Genomic DNA, 14,788 nt, shown 5'->3' with positions numbered 1-14,788 from the left:
TTCATTATATTCACCAAGCGCTACAATCATTTTACATGACCATTTCATGAACATAAACACTTGTTTGAGGACATACAACACATTTTTTGCGTGCAGTTTTTCCTAATCCATTTGTAAAGCAATGCGGGACTAGATGACAGAAAATAAGGTAGTATCTGATGGTTCACTCACCCAATAAACCTCTATTTGCACGATTAGATTAATATCATCATGTTCAAATACTGTGTAAATAATATTTCAATATTCCTCCACTGTTTATTGCTTTTAGAAAACCTGTCAAATCTTTTTTTTTCAGATTGGCCTTTGTAAAATGAAAGTTTAAATGGTTTCAAGCGGTTTATTTTATTTGTATTGTATATACCTAAACTGTTATATGTTTTATATTCGATATTTGTAATTCTTTAAATGAATTCAATATAGCTTAGGCTATTTTATCTAGAAATGACACTATTGTGTTGAGCCTACAAAAGCGGACACCTAATTTGTAAAGTTTTTTGTCTTTCTGTTGTACTCATATTTTGTATTATCTCCAAAATAAAGAAAAAACCCATTAACAAAGCTGTCAAGCGAGCACCCTTTCGCTCAGTCTCACACACACACATGCATCTAAACACGCACGTTTCATGCACAAACACACTACTTAAACTTGACAAAAACTCTCGACTACAGAAAATTACTGGCTGCTGTGTCTTTAATGTGGTGTAAAGATTATTATGCGTTATTGAAACGAAGAAATATCACTGATAAAATAAAATTACTTCATTATTTTATGCAACAGCCTTACATTTAAAAGTTAAACGTGAGGGCAATCATACGCAAAAAGACCCCTAGCCTATAAGGTGTTTTATGGAAACTTTATCTTAAACTTACGAGCTATACGTTTTTTTCCCTAATTTAATACATTTTTTGGCGCATGTACTCATGTGCTTTACCAGACTCGAGCAAACTCTGCCTCTCACTCCGCCCCAAAGCCCCAGCTGGCCCTCTATTTGGTCCTAAGTCCAAAAAAAGACTGGCCGCTGGCCTCAAGGAAGCCCCACTTAGGCCGGAACAGGCTCTGGAAGTGACAGTGGAAACGCGTCTGGCCCTGGCTTGCTCGCTCGCTCGCTTCACGCACGATAGTGGAAATGTGGCTATTGGCTACACAAACTGCAAATGTGATGCACATTAAATGTAACAAATCTGCATATAGCCTGAAGAGTGCACTTTTAACCCTTCTGTGCTGCTGGGTCATTTTCATCCACTCTGGGTGATTTTGAGTTTTAATTTGGCCACAACTTTCTCAGTGTTTCAGCAAATTGACTGATGTTTGATGACAAATCTTATTTTGACATATATGTTGGGAAAATGCTTTGGAACTTATGCTCATGGCTGTTTTTACCCCATTGACTTCCATTAGAACCACATTTTTGATTGTAGAGCCATGACGGCAAATAACCATGCATTCTTGATTGTTGCCATTTTTCCTGTTGGGAAGAGGTCAAATTTGAGATTTTTTATTGTTAATCCCCTTTCTTAGGAGTGGCCGGCTGACCTAAATTACCCCAAGAGAGCCTCGACAACTCATCCAAGAGGTCACAAAAGACCCATTACAACACCCAAAGACCTGCAGGCCTAACTTGCCTCAGTTAAGGTGAGTGTTCATGACTCCACCATAAGAAAGAAACTAGGCAAAAACGTAGCAGAGCTCCAAAAAGGAAATCACTGCTGAGCTGAAACAACATAAAAGCTCGTCTCAGGTTTGTCAGAAAACATCTTGATAATTTCCCAAGACTTTTGGGAAAATGCTCTGTGGACTGACAAAGGTTGAACTTTTTGCAAGGTGTGTGTGCCATTATGTGTGGTGTAAAAGTAACACTGCATTTCAGAAAATAAACATCATACCAACAGTAAAATGTGGTGGTGGTAGTGTGTCACTAAAATGATGACATCACACACAAAATATCCTAAAGGAGAACGTCTGGCCATCTGTTAGTGACTTTAATGCCTAGTTCAGACTGCATGATTTTAGCTCGCCGACAAATGCCTGAAATCACAGGCAAATCGGTTCTCGTGCACGTGAGTGAATCACACAGTATGAACTATCAATGGCGCGATCTGAGAGAATCGCTGATGAGTCGCCGATGCCCGGGAGATATTTGGCATGCTAAATATCTGGAGCTGTCGGCGATTCAAATCATGCCGTGTGAAATGAGTTTTTACTGAAAATAACATCAGTGATCACCTACAGCCAATGAAAGAGCAGCATTCACTTGTGTGTGTACCTGCAGGCCAGCGGGAGGTTGAAGGAGAAGTTAAAAGCGCTAATTTTCGGTTTATTTGGACCCAAGAAATGAAGGAAAAACTAATGGAGGTTTGACAGGAGCACCAGTGTCTGCTTGACGCTTCATACAGAAAGTTAAAAAAGAAAGTTGAGGAGAAATTGCTAATTTCCTTCAAACACAGGTGAGCAAATATGAACATTTTCTACCCCATTAAAGGCTTCTTTCTCGTTATGTAGTTATTAACAAAAGAGATACTACGTGTTTTTGACTGTTAGACGTAGTTTGGACGAAGTTGTCGTCGATTCTTCCAATTGTAAAGTCATGCAATGTGAAAGCCCCTGTCGCCGATCCATCTTGCAGTGTAAACAAAGCAGCGACAAAACACTAACCCAGAGTCCTGCAGTGTGAAAACATCTGTGACACGGCTACTTTGAAAATCACACAGTCTGAACTCGGCATAAGCTGAAGCTATATTGGGTTCTGCAGCCGGACAATTATTCAAAGCACACTAGCAAGTGCACTTCTGAATGGCTGAAGAAAGAAAAATAAACACTTTGGAGTGGCCTAATCAAAGTCCTGACTTGAATCCCATTGAGTAGCTGTGGCATGACCTTTAAAGCCAGTTCATGCTTGAAAATCCTCCAATGTGGCCGAGTTAAAAGATTCTGCAAAGATGAGTGGCCCAAAAATCATCTCAAGTGCTGTAACAAACAAAAACTCTTGATTGCCATTGTTGTGGCTAAGGGTGCACTAACCCAGTGTTTCCCAAGCCTGTTCCTGAAGGCACACCAACAGTACACATTTTCAACCTCTACCTAATCAAACACACCTGAATCAACTTATAACATCAGAAGAGACTCCAACACCTGAAGTTAATGGGTCAGAAAAGGGAGACATCCAAAATATGTACTGTTGGTGTGCCTCCAGGAACAGGGTTGGGAAACACTGCACTAACCAGTTATTAAGTTTGGGGAGCAAACACTTTTTCACACAGGCTCATGCAGTATTGCAGTAAACCTTCATGTCATAAGTGCTTGATGTGTTTATCTTTAACTAATAATTAAATTAGTTTTATTATCCGAGTGTGACAAACATGAAAAAAAGACAAATATAACAATAGTAGTTTCATAAAGTAATAAAAACAGAATAAAAAAATAGTTTGTGAAATGTAGCTGTGTGAATATAAACATCTTTCAATGCAAAGTGGTCAAAGTTCAATGCAAAGGGAGACATAAGCATTTAGAGTTAGCTTAGCAAAGCTAATTAGGGCAACATTTATTTTGTTTTGAGATGCTTTATAAATAAAGTAAAATATCTCCATGTTAATAATGTCATAAACCCCTCAGTTTACACCCCAGGAAACACAAGGTGAATGGCAGTGGCCACAGAGGTGCTGTAATGCTAGTAGCAGAGAAAGGTAAAATGTCATCCAAATGCTGCCACTTTCACAGAGTTTGTTCTGTTTCTGCATTTGGGCTTCCAAAAGACATGACACAAAGAGAGAAGTGCTTACATACGACTCATGATTGAATATGGTTTATGAATATCATGGTTAATATTATTATTGATCAAAACATGGGAATTGTTGGAATATTGAATCATTTCCATGCATGTTCAATTAAAAAGGTCAGGAGAGGGTTTTTTTTCCAACGTCAAAAATCCTAATTTATTGGATACGAATGAATAATTTGAGTCACAGAATTCTGTTTTCCCTCAATGCAAAGTTACATTCAGGAGATTTGCAACAGCTTTAATTTCCTGACTTCAACTTATATAGGCAGCTGATATTAACAGGTGGAGTTTAGTGGAATTCGGCACTTGTCAATCATTCTCCAGTCCTCCACTGACCGCACCTCAGACACAAGTCCTCACTTTCTACAAATTTTCTGCACAACAATAAAAGCATCAGACTTTCTGTGTTCAGTTTTAACACCTTTCTTCAGACAGGAAGTTTCTGCAGATCTGAATTAAATTTTAGACCAGAACTTATCTGCTTCTGCAAAAATGCTAATTAGTATGCAGAGCATCCCACACACAATAGTAGAAGTTCAGTTAATTTATGACCCATAAATGACCAATACAAATAATTGTTTGATTAAAAGAAAAAGAGACAATAACAACAATAAAAAAAATATATAATCCTTTTTTTACAACAGAATAAAAGACAACTGAGCTTCAGTCCCTATTTGTAAGCTTGCGAATAGAAAGTGGATTTACTTTTCTTTGTCTTAATATAAAATCATTTGTTTCTTGTGCTTGTTCAATAACTCAGATCAACTGTTCAAATCTTTTGATCATTATTGTTCTTCAGGCTTATTAATGAAGAATCAGGAATAAACACCAACCTATTTGTTGTTCAGTATCTTCATGTTTAATTCTGCAGGGTTCTGGATCACTCATGTTCTCACTGTCCTTCAGTAAACTCTTCACTTGAGCCTGATGAATATTCCTGTATTGATAACAGAAACACTTGCATTAAATATTCAGTACATAGTTTACAATCATCACTGTTTCCTAAACATCATTAATTGTATTAAAAACATACAAACAACAACGACACTGATGAAAAGTCTTATAAAGTCTTTCAGTCTGATCAATGATAAATACTGTAAAATTACTCCAGAAAACATCTTTTTTAAACATTTTCCCCAAAATATTTCCTGAATTAAAACACTCTCTGATCTCTTTTATAAATGCATCCTATTAAAATATGTTTTATCATCAAAATATTCTTACACAAGCTACAAATAGGCGTTTCTTCCCTGTTCAATAAATGTACGTGTAAATCTTGAGTGGCCGATTCTACATCTCATGTGTGCAGCGTGATCATGTCTCTGATTGTTTACATTTATCTCTCAATATTTTAATGAATTAAGTGTTTTATATAATTATATTAATCCCAAATTCTGTTTTACTGCAAAATAAAGTGTTTACCTCTTAGTGAATAATGGAGATACAAATGAAAGGTGCCCAGATAACCCGTGAGTAAGACATTACAAGAGTGTTTACAGCGTAGCATCGAGCTAAAAACAAGAGAGTATATTAGCATTGACCACATATGTTAAAGCAGTTCAAACCGCAAGATAATTCCCGCAAGTCTGCGAACGCTACTATGGTCAGATATCATACACTTACTCTGAATAGACGAACAACACCCGTAACATGAGAGGAATTAAACCAATTAATCATCAAACCGCAAACAGCAAACCTCAGCTCTCTCCGATCTCCGCCTCAGAATAAGCGCCGTGGCCGGGATATTTGCCTGCACGCTGATCAGCGAAAGCCGATTGGCTGCATGTAGGTGGCTCTAAGGAAGCTGATTGGCTGCCTGTAGGTGGCTCTGAGAAAGCTGATTGGCTGTTTAAACTGAATGTTTAAACTACGTTAAGCGTTTAAGAATGTAGTAACTTAATTTAGCTTAGCATTAGCCTAATTTTTAACTTGCTTTCATGTAACGGAGTCAGAGCTAACGTTATATTTGAGTCAGGATAACATGAAATTTGCATCTTAATACCTTTATCTTGATAAGAAAATATGAACTGATAAAAAAGGAAAGAAACATACCCATGAGATGTGTTTAGTTGACACGGTGGTAATGTCCACTATCAATCTGAGGTACTGCTGGCCTGTGATATCCAATAGTTTTATTTTAAAATTATTATTTTTTTAAATCAAGGCCAAATCAAAGGTTTAAAGGGCTCTTATTTTACAATTCCACATCAGATGGCCGTGAAAAAGGTTTAGTTGACACCGTGCGAATGTCTACAATCAATCTAAGGTGTAGCTGCTTATGAAATCAATCTGTTTTATTGGTTTACCTTTCTGAATACAGTGATAGCAGTATCGTTTATAAGATTTTAATAAGATCTTTTTAAATGTCTGGGTAAAAAACAAACTTTCCCCTTTTGAACACAAAATATTTATTTTGAGAAACATTTATAATACTGTGGAGCAGTAAACATGTCAGGCTAAATAACTCAAATGAATCACTGACTTCTGCTGTCTTCATTAGTTTCAGAAACACAAGATTTATTTGAATTTGAAACAGCATTTTATATATCTTTTCTGCTGGAGATACTGTTGTCCTAAAAAACAAAACAAAAAAAATAAAAAACAAATCTGACATATACCACAAGGGAAAAAAAAGTAAACATATAGCAAAAAATGTAAAAAAAAATTTAAAACCTTGACTTTTACAAACTGCGGTGTACCTTAAAAATGGTTATCATCAGGGCTTGACATTAACACCTGCCAAATGCGGGTAGATTTCCCCTGTAGCGGGTTAGACAGCCACCGCCACTAGCCACTTTGGCTGTTTGACAATTATTTTTAAATTGTAGCTTTCCTAATTGCGGGGTTCGACTATAAAGATGGCCAAATATGCATGCAAATGCGATCTTATAATTAAGAAGCAGCAAGACAGACAAAACTAATTGTGTTTGCGTAAGCAGGTGAATACTGAATGAGAGGATCATTACTCGTGATGTGATGCGCGCAACGGTTTAAAGGGAAGTTTCATAAACTAATTTGGAGAGGAGCACGTGATATGATTGAGCACGTCTGGCCACTCATCTGTAATCAGTAATAATCCAATCAGAGTGAGCCTAGTTTACTATAAATGGATCATTTTCTCCCTACTGTTTCTATCTTCGTTTGGAAGAATCCCCCCCTTCCACCCCATCTCCTCCTTTTCCTCCCTTTTCTAAATGGGGAGCTCTCGAGACCTACCTGATCTCGGATCTCCTGATATGCTTATCGACCGGGCGGGAGCCCTGGGCTCAAATATCTCCGAGCTCAGGGTTCTCTTCCGGGACAGCATGCCAAACCTGCTTTATACCTCAAGCATATCTAAGTGGGAACTCTTGAAATGCGTGCACACTCCAGTTTCCTTGCTTGAAACAACCGTGCCTAGAAACACAACTGGCGTGTTCGGTTCTCTTTTTAAACAGAAAGTGATGCTCTTGCATCCACAGTCTTGCTGCTTTCAAGAGCTCCAGATTTGTCTTTTGGTAAGCAGCACCAGTTGCTTTCGCTTTTACCATTCTTTGAACAGATTATTAATTGGCCTAACGTTAACCTTGTGTGTGATCATCCTTTCATTATCACACAGAGAATATTTTTCACCTGCTTTCTTTTGCTTAGTTATTTTTGTTCATATGGTTTCATTATCATCCTTTACAATAACATTGCTCTAATATGAGATTAGCTCCACATTTATGTGTAGTTAACTGGTGATGTTTAGCCTGGACAGATTGCTGTGCGTAGTTTTAGATATATGACAATAATTCATTTTTAAACGTCAATTGTTCTTGTACTTTTAAGAAATGTTTTGTTAAATTAAAAGTATTAGTATACAGATATATTTTGCTTGTTTTGACATTTAAATTTTGTGGATAAGAAATAATTATGTTTGGTGTGGTCAGAGATAAATTTCGTCTGAAAAGTCATGTGAAATAAAAACTAATTGTAATATGACACTATGAATCCATGACAAAAGGAAGCATGTGGACATAACACAAAATCTAAATCAAGTCATTTTAGCGTGTCAAAGTCATATTTATACATATTAAATATATTTTCCCAACAAACAAAATTGTGGCTAGTGAAAATGGCGAGTGCCTAGTAATGAGTGCCTACTTGCCACAGTGGCTGATGATCAAACAAGTTCATGTCAAGCCCTGGTTATCATCCTATGCCTACTCCAGTGTGGATCCTCATGTGTCGATTAATGGATGATGAATGGCTGAAACTCTTCCCACACTGAGTGCATATGAATGGTTTCTCTTCAGTGTGCATCCTCATGTGTCGATTAACGGATGATGAATGGCTGAAACTCTTCCCACACTGAGTGCAGGTGAATGGTTTCTCTTCAGTGTGGATCTTCATGTGTTGATTAAGGTTGGATGATCGGCTGAAGCTCTTCCCACACTGAGTGCATATGAATGGTTTCTCTCCAGTGTGGATCTTCATGTGTATGTTAAGATTTGATAAGAAGATGAAACTCTTGCCACAGAGAGTGCATGTGTATGGTTTCTCTCCGGTGTGAATCTTCATGTGTTTATTAAGGTTTGATGAGTGGCTAAAGCTCTTCCCACACTGAGTGCATGTCAACGGGTTCTCTCCAGTGTGGGTCTTCATGTGTTTGTTAAGGTTTGATGAGAAGATGAAACTCTTCCCACAGAGAGTGCATGTGAATGGGTTCTCTCCAGTGTGGATCATCATGTGTTTATTAAGGTTTGATAATTGGCTAAAGCTCTTCCCACACTGAGTACATGTGAATGGTTTCTCTTCAGGGTGGGTCTTCATGTGTTTGTTAAGGTTTGATGAATGGCTGAAACTCTTCCCACAGAGAGTGCATGTGAATGGTTTCTCTCCAGTGTGGCTCCTCATGTGTTGATTAAGGTTGGATGATCGGCCGAAACTTTTCCCACACTGAGTGCAGGTGAATGGTTTCTCTCCAGTGTGGATCCTCATGTGAATCTTAAGATTGCCTTTTCCTTCACAACTTGTTCCACACTGAGTGCAGGTGAAATGATTTTTGTGTCTCGTTTTCAAAATACCGCAAGTCTGTAAATGATTTTTTTCCTCAACTTTGACATGATGTTCCTCCTCTTTACTCACCACATTTTCTTCAATTAGGTCTGAAATGAAAAAAAAAAAACAAAAAAACAGGTTATTAAGTCTTTAAAACTCTCATCAAAAGCTGAAGTCAAAAGGCGCTAAAATCATTGGCTACATCAGCTGTAATTTTGATTTTAATTCTGTTAATCATCAGTTACAGTGCAAAAAAGCTTAGTTTCTACCTTGTATATGGAGTATAGTGTGTGTAAGTGTAAGACGTTGTGAGACGCAGTGAGTATGTTAACGTGGACACCAATAATTTGACTAAAGACAGTACTCTGATTAAGAGTCCTCAATGTAAACAGCGATTTTTGATTAATTTAATCAGATTAAGGTCCTAATTGAACTAAAGAGAAATTAAATTAAGACATGTGGAGTATGCCGATTTGTCACATTACTGAAGTGCAGTACAGACATGTAAACACCTTAAAACGAACTATTACCGTCATGTAGGATTTTTCGCCGCATTTTGCGACAGGATAGTCCACACACACACACACACACACACACACGGCTGTTTGACACTCTTTGCACCTACCTGCACCATTGCACATTTCAATTTAAACGGTGAAGTTGTTTTTGTGTGTGTGTTTTTTTTTTGTCTGCAAGCACAGTTATTGTTTAAACTATTTACCTGTTAACAATCAAGAAAATCACCTAAATAGGACCTGCCTGACAAAGTGAAGTAGACCAAAAGAGCCTCAAACGCTAGACATCATGTGGAGATCCAGAGAAATTTAAACACAAATGAGAAAGAAAAAAAATACTCGAGATCTGCCGGTCTGGAAAAGGTTATAAAGTCATTTCTAAATCTTTGAGACTACAGCGAACCACAGTGAAAGTCATTAGCCCCTTTCACACAGTGATACCGCTAAATATCCAGAAAAGTTTTGGACCGACTTTACCGGTAAATCGCCGTTCACACAGGCATGGACGTTACGGAATTTTTCCGGAAAAGACCATTCACACATCCATTCCAAATACCGGTAAATTCTCACATCATTAACCAGAAATGAGCTCTAATTTGAGCACTTGTATTTGTAAACATTACAAACTCTGTGGATGGATAAGTGTTGTGGACAACTGCGATGAAAACATATGGAGCAACACTTTTGCATGTCGAGATGTACATAATGTGTGTGATGGCGTGCACCGGCTGCTTCACGTGCAAACGTGACGCGTCACGCAACTGAAAGAAGCAAAGCTTGAAGGTAAACAACAATGGCTAATCATAAGCATCTTATCGATAATTAATTTACACAGATGGCATCAAGAAGAAACATAGAAACGTTCTCTGACTAACATCTAGCAGCTAAATGTGTTTGGAAAAATACTCAATGGCTTTTAGGAAAGGTCTGTATGTGTGAAAGTGTATGCCAAAAACGTGGAACAGTGGAGAACCTTCCTAGGAGTGGACGCCTGACCAAAAGTACACCAAGAGAGCATCGACAACTCATCCAAGAGGTCACAAAAGACCCATAACAACACTCAAAGACCTGCAGGCCTCACTTGCCTCAGTTAAGGTGAGAGTTCATGACTCCACCATAAGAAAGAAACTGGGAAAAAAAAGTATAGCAGAGCTCAAATAAGAAAACCACTGAAGCTAACTTGGGTTCTGCGGCTAGATAATTGTACAAAGCACACTAGCAAGTGCACTTCTAAATGGAGAAAAACTAAAACATTTTTGGAGTGGCCTAGACAAAGTCCTGACTGTAATCCCGCTGAGATGCTGTGGCATGACCTTTAAAGCCAGTTCATGCTTGAAAACCCTCCAATGTGGCTGCATTAAACAATTTCGCAAAGATGAGTGGCCCAAAGTTTCTCCAAAGCACTGTAACAGGTGAAAACACTTGATTGCAGTTGTTGTGGCAAAGGGTGCACCAACAGGTTATTAGGCTCAGGGCGGAAACTCTTTTTTTCACACAGGGCCATGCAGTATTGCAGTAAACCATGTCAAAAGTTCATGATGTGTTTATCTTTAACTAATATTTAAATTAGTTTGATTATCTGCGTGTGACAAACATGCAAAAGAGACAAATATAACAATAGTAATGTAGTTTCATAAATTAATTAAAAATAATAATAGTTTGTGTAATGTAGCTGTGTGAATATAAACAACACCTTTGACTGCAAGATACATTCAGACTTTAGCCTTAATATATTATATTTAGAAATATAATATTATATCACAAGTATATTTATAATAAAATGAAAACCGCACAAATGTCAGGGAATGTCAACACATCTCATCAGAACCTGAAGCGTTAAATGTTTAACAAATCTCATTTTACTGACCATTTGGTCAAAACATGGGAATAAAAGACAACTGAGCTTCAGTCCCTATATCTTGACCTTGCGAATAGAAAGTGTATTTACTTTTGTCTGTCTTTATATAAAATCATTTGTTTCTTGTGTTTGTTCAGTAAATCAGATCAACTGTTCAAATCTTTTGATCATTATTGTTCTTCAGGCTTATTAATGAAGAATCAGGAATAAACACCAACCTATTTGTTGTTCAGTATCTTCATGTTTAATTCTGCAGGGTTCTGGATCACTCATGTTCTCGCTGTCCTTCAGTAAACTCTTCACTTGAGCCTGATGGGAATATTCCAGTATTTATAGCTGAACTGAAGGAGGAGGAGCTTCACTGGAGGAGGGGCAAATCTGACAATATTAAAAAAACATTTTTTCTAACTAACACAGTCTGTTTGCTTATATTTATTAATTGATATTTTAATTCTATATCAGCAGCAATGGCTAGAATCACAGAACCACTTGATTTGAACATTCAGTATATAATTTACAATCATATCATTTTTTAAACATCATTAATTTTATTAACAACATACAAACAACAACAAAACTGAAGTTTTATAAAGTCTTTCAGTCTGCTCAATGATAAATATTGTAAAATTTTCTCCAGAAAACACCTTTTGTAAACATCTGCCTTAAAATATTTCCTGAATTAAAACACTCTAATATCATTTTAAAAATGCATCCTATTAAATATGTTTTATCATCAAAATATTCTTACACAAGCTACAAATAGGCGTTTCTTCCCTGTTCAATAAATGTACATGTAAGTCTTGAGTGGCCGATTCTACATCTCACGTGTGCAGCGTGATCATGTCTCTGATTGCTTACATTTATCTCTCAATATTTTAATCAATTAAGTGTTTTATATTATTATACTAATCCCAAATTCTGTTTTACTGCTAAATAAAGTGTTTGCGTCTCTTCAAGAGTTTACACAGGCATATGTTCAGTTAAAAAGTCAATATTCAATATAATCAACATTAAACTACCTCTTAGTGAATGAATTAGATGGAGATACAAATGAAAGGTGTCCAGATAACCCGTGAGTAAGACATTACAAGAGTGTTTACAGCGTAGCATCGAGCTAAAAACAAGAGAGTATATTAGCATTGACCACATATGTTGAAGCAGTTCAAACTGCAAGATAATTCCCGCAAGTCTGAGAACGCTACTATGGTCAGATATCATACACTTACTCTGAATAGACGAACAACACCCGTAACATCAGAGGAATTTAACCAATTGAACGTCAAACAGCAAAACTCAGCTCTCTCCGATCTCCGCCTCAGAATAAGCGCCGTGGGCGGAATATTTGCCTGCACGCTGATCAGCGAAAGCTGATTGGCTGCCTGTAGGTGGCTCTGAGAAAGCTGATTGGCTGCCTGTAGGTTCAGAAGAATTGCGGCTATTCAGTCAGGGGAAATAGTAAGTGGTTTGTTTTGGGAGTGCACCTATTATTAAGTGTTTCGGGTTGACTTTATATTTTATTAAAAAATGTTTAAACTACGTTAAGCGTTTTAGAATATAGTAACTTAATTTAGCTTAGCTTAACTTTTAACTTGCTTTCATGAAAGAGTAATGGCTAACGTTATATTTCAGTCAGGATAGCGTGACATTTGCACCTCAATACCTTTATTTTGGTTTTGTGATTAGGTATCCTGTGATATCTAATAGTTTTATTTTAATCAAGGCCAAACAGTGTTTTGTGTAAGGTTTAAAGGGCTCTTATTTTATAAGTCCACATCAGATGGACATGAAAAAGGTTTAGTTGACACCATGGGAATGTCTACAATCAATCTAAGGTGTAGCGGTCTAGAAAAGAAATGTGTTAAGGTGCGTTGTTGGCAGCCCTGTACATTTGGGGGCCCTAAGCAGAATGACTTTAGGGTCCTACCTTGCTCTAAATAGTTGAGTATTGCCATTGCAAACTAGCCCACAATAATTATAATGCTTATTAAATACAATCAATGAAACAGAAAAGTAAAGCCTGATTTATTCTACTGATTAACAATCTGAATGACTTGGACATTTTAAAACGGCACTGTTTTCGTCAACTAGCAGCTTCAAAAATTAAGAATTAAACAATCTTTAATAAAGGGACCACTGATTTCTACTTTGCATTCTTCTGGAGTGTTCAAAACATTTGTTATTAATTTGGCAAACAGATTGAAGATTTTATAAAAGATTCTAGGTTGAGTTTTTGTTTTTGTTTTAATAAATTCCTAAAGTAAAAACCCTGCAATGAAAGACAGTGAGCATAATAATAATAATAATAATAATAATAATAATAATAATAAGCCAAAAGTGAAAATGCACTACTTACTAATAAAATATACATTCTGAGCTCATTAAAAACTCAAGAAAAAAAACTATTAACATTAATGCAAAGATTGATTCATAAATAATAACAGCAATAAGCAAATAATATGAAGTAAATATGAAAAATATTCATATAAAAAACTGAGAAAAAGGGAAGCAACAAATACCGGGCTAATGTTAATACTTAAACTTTATTATTCCCTTCAGTTTCCTTCCCTGTTCCTTACATTTGAGATGCAGATAGCTTATATTAAACTAAGATAATTCAATTAGGACATAACTTTTATAAACATGACCAGTGTGCAAAATATGTCAGTGAAAGACGCCTCACTATTGCATCTCATAAAAATATTTCATATAACGTAGACTAACCATATTTCATAACAACGATGTTCCATACAGATGACCTTTTAGCGCTAATCCCTGAATAAATACTTACGGGTCGTAAGCAAGCTATACGTCGGTGTAATCTTTATTGTTCACTCTTTCAACCCCAAGCACACCAAAGACCTTTCTACTGTATATTTCCGTAAAAATTCAGTAAGTTTGCTACGTCCACCTTATGCACTTGAAAATAGAAAGTGGGCAAGCTTAAGGTGCGAGTGTCGCCTGGGAGGGGAGACATTTAAAGCGACGACAATATGCATTTGCCATTAATCTATGCATCACACAGCATTACAGTCTTTATGAAGTGAATAATATGTTATCACAAATTATGTTGATGATGTTTATATTCATAAAAGGTCAGTCAAGTTAGCATCAATTTGCAGGAATTTAATGTTTTAATATTTTAAATTGTCATACTGTAATAAAATGATATGAAAATTAAATGATTGTGAAGCTATTTCGTTTTAAACATTTATAAAGAGTTATAAAACATATAATTAACTTCAAGTTAAACACAAGAATAGTATATTCTGACATAAGTTTTTAACAAGACTTCAAACAATGCTCATATTTGCCAGTGAATTTAAGTTCTGCGCCTTGTACAGGACACAGTTAATACCTATCATCTTCCGTACACATGCGGAGGCGGTACTTTTCCCTACTTTCTCAAAACCTACTGGTTTACAAGACATCAATCAAAATTTGGATTGTACAATAGGTATTCACCCAGAGAATGATCAGACAAACTTGCTTATCTGGCTCTTAATGACGGAGGAGTGGTCGTTTGGGTGCGCTGAATAGCGAAAAGTGTATGGACATGGTTAGTCTACGTTAAGTAGATGACGTTTACTAAATAAAAGTGTTGACAGAGGTTTGTGATA

General features: G+C 36.6%; 1 protein-coding gene and 1 pseudogene across 5 annotated transcripts; both read right to left on the bottom strand.

Annotated features, from left to right (window-relative positions):
- LOC130220676 (gastrula zinc finger protein XlCGF57.1-like) overlaps window positions 1-5,606 on the bottom strand; it is a 28,604-nt pseudogene extending 22,998 nt beyond the window's left edge.
- An 835-nt stretch (window positions 5,607-6,441) lies between these two features.
- Window positions 6,442-13,323, bottom strand: LOC130220679 (gastrula zinc finger protein XlCGF8.2DB-like). Of its 5 annotated transcripts, XM_056452900.1 has the most exons (4): window positions 12,398-13,322; window positions 12,191-12,285; window positions 11,390-11,532; window positions 6,442-8,905 (listed from the first exon to the last, which is right to left on the bottom strand). In XM_056452900.1, the coding sequence occupies exons 3-4, from the start codon at window positions 11,442-11,444 to the stop codon at window positions 7,950-7,952; spliced, it is 1,011 nt and encodes a 336-aa protein (XP_056308875.1). In that variant the 5' UTR covers window positions 11,445-11,532; window positions 12,191-12,285; window positions 12,398-13,322; the 3' UTR covers window positions 6,442-7,949. The 5 variants fall into 5 exon arrangements, with proteins under 5 accessions (XP_056308875.1, XP_056308877.1, XP_056308873.1 ...); XM_056452902.1 differs by lacking the exon at window positions 12,191-12,285 and having other exon boundaries at window positions 11,390-11,480; window positions 12,398-13,323; XM_056452898.1 differs by lacking the exon at window positions 12,191-12,285 and having other exon boundaries at window positions 11,390-11,549.
- Between the last annotated feature and the right edge of the window lie 1,465 nt (window positions 13,324-14,788).

This window comes from Danio aesculapii, chromosome 3 (genome assembly GCF_903798145.1).
Source record: "Danio aesculapii chromosome 3, fDanAes4.1, whole genome shotgun sequence".
Classification (NCBI taxonomy): domain Eukaryota; kingdom Metazoa; phylum Chordata; class Actinopteri; order Cypriniformes; family Danionidae; genus Danio; species Danio aesculapii.
This window is presented reverse-complemented; position numbering and strand designations above follow the sequence as displayed.

What these genes read in the sequence shown, in the direction of transcription:
- LOC130220679 (XM_056452902.1), bottom strand. Translation starts at nt 11,444, where the DNA reads ATGAGTGATCCAGAACCCTGCAGAATTAAACATGAAGATACTGAACAA. An exon ending in AGATACTGAACAACAAATAG is followed by an intron (nt 8,906 to 11,389) that starts GTTGGTGTTTAT and finishes TTTTCATTTCAG; the next exon opens with ACCTAATTGAAGAAAATGTG.